The 9,552-nt window shown below is 62.6% G+C and overlaps 1 protein-coding gene across 1 annotated transcript; it reads left to right on the forward strand.

Annotated features, from left to right (window-relative positions):
- Positions 1-23: 23 nt before the first annotated feature.
- On the forward strand, positions 24-2,206 carry ADRA2C (adrenoceptor alpha 2C). The gene has a single exon (XM_025886950.2). The coding sequence runs from the start codon at positions 24-26 to the stop codon at positions 1,434-1,436; it is 1,413 nt and encodes a 470-aa protein (XP_025742735.1). The 3' UTR covers positions 1,437-2,206.
- The last annotated feature ends 7,346 nt before the right edge of the window (positions 2,207-9,552 follow it).

Raw genomic sequence — 9,552 nt, forward strand, 5'->3', positions numbered from 1 at the left:
ACCGCGTAGCTCGCGGGAGGACCATGGCGTCCCCGGCGCTGGCGGCGGCGCTGGCGGCGGCGGCGGCGGCGGCGGGGCCCAACGCGAGCGGCGCCGGCGAGGGGGGCAGCGGCGGGGCCGCCAACGCCTCGGGCGCTGCGCCGGGGGCCGCCTGGGGGCCGCCTGGGGGCCAGTACTCGGCGGGCGCCGTGGCGGGGCTGGCTGCCGTGGTGGGCTTCCTCATCGTCTTCACCGTGGTGGGCAACGTGCTGGTGGTGATCGCCGTGCTGACCAGCCGGGCGCTGCGTGCGCCGCAGAACCTCTTCCTGGTGTCGCTGGCCTCGGCCGACATCCTGGTGGCCACGCTGGTCATGCCTTTCTCGCTGGCCAACGAGCTCATGGCCTACTGGTATTTCGGGCAGGTGTGGTGTGGCGTGTACCTGGCGCTCGACGTGCTCTTCTGCACCTCGTCCATCGTGCACCTGTGCGCCATCAGCCTGGACCGCTACTGGTCGGTGACGCAGGCCGTCGAGTACAACCTGAAGCGCACACCGCGCCGCGTCAAGGCGACCATCGTGGCCGTGTGGCTCATCTCGGCTGTCATCTCCTTCCCACCGCTCGTCTCGCTCTACCGCCAGCCCGACAGTGCCGCCTACCCGCAATGCGGCCTCAACGACGAGACGTGGTACATCCTATCCTCCTGCATCGGCTCCTTCTTCGCGCCCTGTCTCATCATGGGCCTGGTCTACGCGCGCATCTACCGCGTGGCCAAGCTGCGTACGCGCACGCTCAGCGAGAAGCGCGCGCCCGCGGGCCCCGACGGTGCGTCCCCAACCACAGAGAACGGGCTGGGTGCGGCAGCAGGCGCGGGCGAGAATGGGCACTGCGCGCCCCCGCGCCGCCCGTGCGCCGACGTGGACCCGGAGGACAGCAGCGCGGCGGCTGAGCGGCGGCGGCGCCGGGGTGCGCTGCGGCGGGGCGGGCGGCGGCGCGCGGGCGGAGAGGGGGGCGCGGGCGGCGCCGACGTGCCCGGGCCGGGGCCAGGGGCGACCGATTCGGGCGCTCTGGCTGCCGCGAGGTCCCCGGGCCCCGGCGGGCGCCTGTCGCGCGCCAGCTCGCGCTCCGTCGAGTTCTTTTTGTCGCGCCGCCGCCGGGCGCGCAGCAGCGTGTGCCGCCGCAAGGTGGCCCAGGCGCGCGAGAAGCGCTTCACCTTCGTGCTGGCGGTGGTCATGGGCGTGTTCGTGCTCTGCTGGTTCCCCTTCTTCTTCAGCTACAGCCTGTACGGCATCTGCCGCGAGGCCTGCCAGGTGCCCGACCCGCTCTTCAAGTTCTTTTTCTGGATCGGCTACTGCAACAGCTCGCTCAACCCGGTCATCTACACCGTCTTTAACCAGGACTTCCGGCGTTCCTTTAAACACATCCTCTTCCGACGGAGGAGAAGGGGCTTCAGGCAGTGAGCTGCGAGCCCGGCCCCGCGCAGACCCTGGACAGCTCCAGGCGGCGACGTGGGAAGGGTTGGCCCCCCCAGGAGAAAGCGGGGGCAGCTTCCCCAGAGACCCAGGGATGGCTTGGCCTCCAGGGCGGAGGGGAGGGTAGGGCAGGGCAGGAGTGTGGGCTGAGAGGCAGCAGGGCCCCCGGGGAGGGGGGGAGGAGAGAGGGGGGACCCCTCTGCCTTCCCATCTCAGCAAAGGGCTGCTTCTGGGCCTTCGGGCCCGGATCCGGCTCTGGGGACCCCTGCAGAGGTGCGGCTGTGAGGTCAGGGTCTTAGACAGCAGAAGTGAATGCAACCTCCCAAACAGGAGAGAAAGGAGCTCCCCCAACACACACCACTACCCAGATCCATCTCTGAGCAAGGGCTGACTTCCCCAGGACCTAGTGGGGGCGGCTGTCTTGGGGGAGGAAAGAGGCACTGACAATCTTTGATTATTGAAAGTATTTAAATGTTTGCCAAAAATGACAGCCAAAACAACCAAACTATTTTCTAAATAAACCTTTGTAATCTAATGTTGGGTGCAGCTATCAGTCCTTAAGCCGTCAGTGGGGGTGGGGGGTACCCTCCAGACTTGACCCTGTCTAACCTCCCCCCGGGGGTGGAAGGAGGACACTCCAGGTCTCCAGATTCCAACATCCCCTCTTGCAGGAGAAGGAGGGGGGTCTTTTTTTTTTTTTTTTTTTTTGACATGAAAGGTAAAATCCTCGGGCTGTAATTGGCTGAGAGGCAAAAGAAACCAAGAACCCCCCAAATTAGGTCCCAGTTTAGATCCTAGGGGTCTGTCCTCCTTCATTCCCATCCCTGCCCCCAACCCGTTCCTGGTCTGGGATCCCCTCCCCAGTGGAGGGAGGCAGGGCTCTTGTGATCCAAGTCTCCAGTTCTGCCTGCTTTGGGTCAGTCAGTCCCCCCACCTCCGAACACTTTGTGGGCTTGCCACTTTGGAGTAGGTAGGGTGGGTGAGAGCTGCCCAGAAGGGGGCCTCACCCACAGATGGCGTGGGGTGCAGGCCAAGTCCCCAGATCCTTATTCCATGCCAGAGACCTTTACCAATTTCTTGCTGTTTTTGAACGTTGAGGTTCAAAAACAATGGGACCACCTGCATTGGCTGGGGAGGGGGCTGGGCCCCGCCTGTCCTCCCTAACCTCTCCCGCACCCATGCAGCCAAGCCTTGCCCCCTTGCTCAGCCCTCCCCCGCACCCCAGGGTGTCTGTACTCACTCCACACTGAGGCTTGAGGAGGGGTGGCTAGAAGAAGCCAGCGTTAAGTGGAGCGGTCCTCCCCCCGGGCCCTTCCAGCCCCCGTCACAGAGCCTGGAGAGTCCTGGCTGGTGGGGGCTCACTCTGCAGACCCCTGCTGTGACTGTGCTGTCCTCCTCTCACTCCGTCTCGGGTTCCCCTTGGCCTTCGGTACGTACCCTTCCCTGGCCAGCCCGCCCGCCCAGCCGAGCTCTCTCTTGGCTCACCACCCATCTGTCCTTGACCCGGGGTGGCCATGGGTGTGTCCTCAGGATGGCTCAGCCCCTGGCCCTGCCTTTCATTCCCAAGTCCCTGTCCCCTGAATCAGAAGCCAGGGTGGGCCCCTTGCCTGGTCTAATTTGTGGGGGCCGACCCTTGGAGAACCCTTCTCTGCAGCAGCCCCACCCATCACCCCAAGTTATAGGGACTCAGGACACCCCGCCTGGACCATGCCCACACTCACTCATGTGAGAGCACTCACACCTGCTGCGTTCAGGCTCAGGGGCAGGTGGGAAGCTGAGACAGAGCATGGCGGCGGGTGGGGGGTGTGGCTTGTCGAGGCTGAGTGGGGCATCCCTGACCCACCCCCAGGCAGGGGCCCGACAGGTTGTCCATGTCAGAGGCCCAGCTCTGTTGCAGGATTGCTGAGCTAAGCTCGGACAAACCCCTGACCTCCCAGGGCTTCAGCACCCCTTCTGTGAAGTGTGTGTGTGTGGGGGGGGTGGGGGTTGTTGGAAACTCAGGCCCTGCTAGGCCGGCCAATCTGTGCTCCCACCTGCCAGCTGAATCAGGGGGCCTCCGAGAGAGGGGACCTTCCCTTGGAAATGGCATGGCTGGCACTGGTGTTCCCACTGAGCTGCAGGGCCCCCTCGGTGCAGTGGGGTAACGACACCCCCACACAGAGCTTCTGGGGGATGCGCTCCAAGTCTACCACAGGAGCACGCAGCGTGGCACGCAGCCCACGGAAGAATGTCAGCGCAGCCTGCTCCGCTCGCTCCCTAATTGTGAGAATTGCACCTTCCTGGGCTGTCGCTGGGCCGCTGTCGCCTGGTGCTTAATACCCCATTCAGCGAGCAGATGTTCACCACTTGATGGTGATTGCCGCCTTTTCAGCTGCATAAACAAGAGCCGGAACCTGGCTTCTCACCCTGGCCTGCCACAGGGACATGGGCCAGCCGGCTCACTCGGAATCTCGGTGGATTCTGCTCACTCCCTGAGGGTGCCCGTGAGCACCAGCCGCTCCCGACATGGCCCGGAAACCATCTTCGGGGGGCAGCGCAGTAGCCGCGGGGAGTGGGGGCCCAGACCTCTGATCAGGCCGCTGTGCCCTGTTCCTTCACACAGTGGCTCTCCTCTTGTATGGGCATCTCCACGTCTACTCCAGGGGGCCAGGCTCATTGTCGACCCCGTTGTGCGGCTGAGGGCACTGAGCGCCGGGACCCACAGGTGTGAGGGGGTGGGTCATGCCAGGAACTAGAAACATCCAGCTCCACAGCCCAGGCCTGAGCGCCCGGCTCCAGTGTCCTCTGACCACGGGTGTTCCGTGGGCCTCGCCTCTGGAGAAGCATGTCACACGGCCTCCTTTCTGCCCAACGCTTCCCCTTGGGCTCTCAGGAGATCTCAGACAGAATAAAAAAGCATCCGCAAAAAGATCAAGGAGCGCCAGGCCCTGAGTGGGGGGACTGGCCCGAAAGCTGTACCCAGCCCCAGCCCAGCACTGATGCGGTTCTTAGGAGACATACAGAGACATACATTTGTTTAAATTAATTCTTGAATTTTAATTCAATTGCTGAGCTTGTAGAAAAGGGGGAAAAGGAATAATCCTAATAATCCATTACCGCTCAGTATGGAATTAAAAAAAAAAAATTACTCGGAGCCGGCAGAATCAATACTTGAGAAAAGCAGCTCCACTCTCTGCGTTCGGCCCCCGGCTCCGGGGGTGGGGCTGAGAGGCGGGAGAGAACACGTTGCCGCGGCACTTGCTGGCGAGGAAGCGGTCCTGGCAGCCGGCTGTTTTTATATCACATCCGTCGGCAGGACTCAAATATTCCAGTGCAGCCTCGGATCAAAACACACGCGCCTGCAGGTCTGTCTTGAGTCTGGTTGGGCAGCCGTGGCCAAGCTGATCGCCGCATCCCTGCCAACGCCAGCCACCCCCATCCAGGCGGACCCCCCCCCCACACACACACAAGGGGGAGGCGGGAGGTGGCCAGGCTGAAGATTCTCCCGGGCCCCGCCCCACGGCAGGGGGGCCCCATGGCTCCATGTGGGACCACACAGGCATCTGGCCACATAGCCTGTGGCTCTCTGTGGGCAGGGATGGGCAGCCTCCTCTGCGTGCCAGGGGGCATCTGTGGGGTGCTGTAGACATGGGAGGGGGGCTCAGGGATGGGAGAGGGTGAGTCCCAGGATAGTAGACATCCAGATGCTCAGAGCTGAGGAGCAGGGGAGGGAGGGACCCAGGTGAGGGTCTTCCACCCTGAGGACCCTGTGTCCCTGCTCTGGGTCTGCCATGCGTATCCAGGGGGCCTCAAGCTGCCTCCCCCATTCCTAAGGGTCATCTTCCTGTTTGACCAGCTGGGCTGTTGAGAGCATCACATGTTGGTGGGGTGGAGAAGCAGGGTGAGGGGGTTGGGGGGGGTGGAAGCATCTGGTTTGCTTGAGAGGGACCCCAGCAGGCACTGTGGCTCCATCTGCTGTGAGACCCCGACTCTATCTCCCAGCAGCCATAAGGAGGCTGCACATCCTTTCCTGGCTGGGCTGGGGCCGGGGGTGCAGTGCCACACTCTGAGGTCTGCCTGGGAAGCAGAGCTGACTGCCAGCGCGGGGCCAAAAGAGAGCCCTGGGGACCAAAAACGTGCTTCTTTCTTGCCAAGAGGATCTGTAGCTGCTCCCAGTGAAAGCCTGGGGGTACAGCGGGATTATTATTGTCAAGATAAGGATCGCCATGCAGGACAGAGGGGGAATGCTGGACCAGAAAGCCCCGTTTAAGGGCATCCTGCTCTCCTGGCTGAGCACACGGTGTGGTCCGAGCTGCCTGGCCGTGATGGAGAGAGAGGAAGCCGGATGCGCACCGAGGCTCTGTGGCCAGGTTGGTGGGACCTGGAGCCCCGCAGGGCGGCTATGAAGCCTGCCCGAGCCTGGGCTGGGTGCCACCCCGCAGGCCACCCTGACCCAGAGGAGTCTCCTCTAGAGGGGGGCTTTTAGGACTGGGAAGGTCTCTGGAGGGACATTCAAGCTATGGTCTCTGTTGGGGTAGGGGGATAGTTGAACCTCAGGTGCACCAGACTGGGCTATTTTTGACATATTCCACCAACACCCCAAGCCTGCCCCTCCCTGGGCCAGGCCCTAGCTGGCTGGGGCATGGGGTGAGTGGGGGTGGGTAGTCACTGGGGAGGGACTGGCCCAGTGGCTGAGACGGGGGCCACCCATCTCTGATGCCTGCCGCCTATACATCTGGGGCCAGCAAGAGGCTTTGGGGCTGCAAAGCTGACCTGGTGCAAGGCCCCTGGGCCCCAGGACAAGCCTGCACTGCTATCGGCTCACAGGCTGTCAGCTTCAACCCCCCACCTGCTCATTGCTTCAATCTGCCTCTCCAGTGCCTTTATTAATTCAGGCTGTGCCCTCCCCCCAGGAGCACCTTTCCCGTCTTTACCCAAGTGCCCCTCATGGGTCCCTCACAACTCAGACCAGGCTTCATGTCCAGAAAGCCCTTCGGACCCACAGGTCCCAGGGCTGGGCCAGGCACTGCCCCTCGTCCCAGTGCAGGAAAACCAGCGTGGGAGGGGGCCCAGGGAGGATCTGAACATGGGGACAGTGTTTCACCCTGGCAGGTGGTCGGGCAGAGCGGGCCTCCCTCAGTGCTGCAGGGCTGTCCTTCCTCACTCACAGAGATGCCCGACCAGGATCATCCCTGGATTCCCAATCCGGGAGCCGCCAGGGCATGCCCAGGGTGTCGGGCCAGTGTCCCAGGCCATTCGGGGAGTCCTCCGGGGGACGCCCCACAACCGGCTCTCGGGGCACTGGGGAGAAACTCAGAGCATGAGGGAGGCACTCCAGGCTGGGCGCTGGGGCTGTGGGGGATTTTCCACTGTGTGCACCCCGGGCTGCTGAAGCCACATGTTCTAATGTTGGTGGGCGGGTCCCCCCCCCCCCCCCCCCCCCTGCGACCGCCCTGCACTTAATTAGCTCTTAACTGACTGCAGCACTCACGGAAACAGAAGAACCTCATGCAGCCGTCCTAGAGCTCTGGATGGAAGATACCCGAAGGGGGGCCCCGTTCGAGAACCCCCTGCCCACTTTACGGGGAGGCCAGAGAGGGGAGTCATTAAGGATCATAATAAAGAGCAAGAGACACAGGTGTGGGCCCAGCGGCATGTTTCTGCCGCGTGCCCTCTGCGTGCCAGCTATGGGCGGGGCGCTGCTCCCTCTGCTTTTCACGCTTCGGCCAAGCAGGGAAGGACGGTCCCATTTTACAGGCAAGAAAATTAAGCTCCGGAGAGGGAACGAATGAAGAGACACTCCCTCAAAGCCGCACTGAGTCCCCACGGGCCACCCGTACTCCCATGTTAATTAGCCTCATGTTCCCAGGAGAGCACGGGCTCCGGGTGTGGGAGGGACCCTCCAGAGCCCCTGTGTGTCGTGTGCACAGAGTCGGGTTGCTTCTCTTTGTGCTGGTCTCTGCCCCTTCTTCACCGCAAGCAGCCCTGAGATTAAACGTTGAGCGGCTGAGGTCAGACAGGGCCCAGGATTTACACCTTTCTCCTGTTGCTTCATTATTTTTGATGTAACCCGCATTCTAAAACCCCAGCTGCTCCGTGAAATGACAGGTCCCCGTCCCTGCGCCAAGTGAACAGAGGCTGGCTTTGTTTTTATTTTGTCGTCTTAGAAACGACATGCTGGAGCCACTGTTCAAGATCACCCCACCCAGGATATAGAAAGCCAAAATGTTTGTGAAAACAATCCCTTTATCCGTTTCCTGGAGTGCCCTGCCGTCGCAAATCGAATTTAAAGCAAAATGAGCCCACTTCTAATTGGTTCAAATGAAGCTGCCGTTCACAGTTGGTGGGTCCCCGCAGCCTCGTGCAGGAGGTCAAGCCAGGAGGCCCTCCCGTCGTGGACACCGCGCTGCCGCCGCCTCCGGGGGTCCCACCAGCCCGGCCCTTGCGGCCATGGTGGGGTTTGCCCACGGCCCGGCGCCTGTGGGACCTGCCAACACTGCGTATCCAGGGACGATGTCCCACGTGCCTGGAGTGGCCAGAAATGAGAACACTCGGGCCTGCCCCTTCCGGGGTCTGGTGGCACTGACACCTTTGCAGGGACCCCCACAGCACGATGGGGGGCATGACCTCAAGGTGACCCCTGTGTCAGCTGGCCCCGGGGTGGGTGTCTCCGGGTCGCTAAAGGCTGGGCGCTCAGTGTGACTTCAGGCTTCCCGACGCCCTGAGCAGGCTGGAAATGGAGCCATGGGACCCCTTGTCTGGACAGTGGGCACGGGCAATGGTGCTCCCGTCCCTTCCTCACACGGCTTCTGGGGGGCCCTGGGACAGCTGGAGAGCGGTGCTCTGCTGGGCTTCCCTCTGTGGGCGGGCTGGCCCAGCTGGATCACTGGGCTGTGGAGCCTCGGAGGGAGTCCTGGAGGGAGGCAGGGGGCTTCCAGAGCCCTGGGGCACAGGCTGGGGGTGCAGGGGCTCAGGCCAAATCTCAGGACAGGACGGGGTGTTCAGGCCGGGCCACCGGCCTCCTCCAGCACAGCCTGGATCGGGCCCGCTTCGGCTCAATTCCAGACCCCACGCAGAGGCCAGCACACTTAACAAATAATGCTGCAAGAACCTGTTTGGGTCACCTGGGTGATTCCTGCTCCTGAGGGGCGCTCTCCGCTCCACCTCTCTGCTCGCAGGGGGAGAATGCCCCTGGCTTCCTTGGAATTGTGGATGACTGAAGCTCAAAACCTCGGGAGACCGCCTGGACCCGGTTAACTGGGGGGGAGACTGAGGCTCAGGGACCCCTGGTCGTGAGGCCACATATCCACTGAGGGAGCCACAAGGCCACGGGGTTGTCCTTCCCCCAGTTCCCCTGCTGATTTTTCAGAGAACCAGAAAAGCCACAGAGGGGAGGACAGTGGGCTTCCTGCCCCGTGGCCTCCGCACGTGGGGGCGTGAGGCCACAGCAGGAAGATGGGGAGAAGGGCACAGGCTTCCCTGAGGCCAGAAGAGACACACAGGTCTCATAGGCCAGCCCTCCCCCTTCCATACCTCTGGTGGCGGAGAGCTCACTACCCCCTAAGATGGTCTGGTCCTTGTAAGCACGGCCCTGACCTTTCCATTTCACGCAGGAGCGATCTGCTGCCTGGAACTTTCAACCCCAGATGTCAGGATCAGTTTCCGCAGACACTGTCGGGCCAGCAAAGAGCCGGCCGAACTCACGTACACGTCTCTCCCCTTCCCCTCCCTGCTTTCCTTAGCCATGTGTGCGCCCGTGCTCTGCCTGGCCCTGGCTTGGGGAGTGGGAATGAAGCTCACAGCTTACCCCCCATAAAGACACCAGGGAGCACACAGCCTGCGGGGAGACCAGGGGAGGTCATGACCCTGAGTGGAGCCGGCCTGGCTGTCGGTGGGGCTCTCACTACTGACCGGGGGCGTGGACAGTGACCAGGGTGGCCAGGAGGCCTGAGAAAGCCCTAACCTGTGGTCACCTGGTGTCAGAGATGGGGTCACCTGGTGTCAGAGATGGGGTCAGCTGGTGTCAGAGATGGGGTCACCTGGGCGTCAGAGATGGGGTCACTTAGGCGTCAGTGATAGGGTCACCTGGCGTCAGAGATGGGGTCACTTAGGCGTCAGTGATGGG

Source organism: Callorhinus ursinus, unplaced genomic scaffold, assembly GCF_003265705.2.
Source record: "Callorhinus ursinus isolate GAN/ISIS: 27379988/994484 unplaced genomic scaffold, GSC_fseal_2.0 scaffold4, whole genome shotgun sequence".
In the NCBI taxonomy this organism is placed as follows: Eukaryota; Metazoa; Chordata; class Mammalia; order Carnivora; family Otariidae; genus Callorhinus; species Callorhinus ursinus.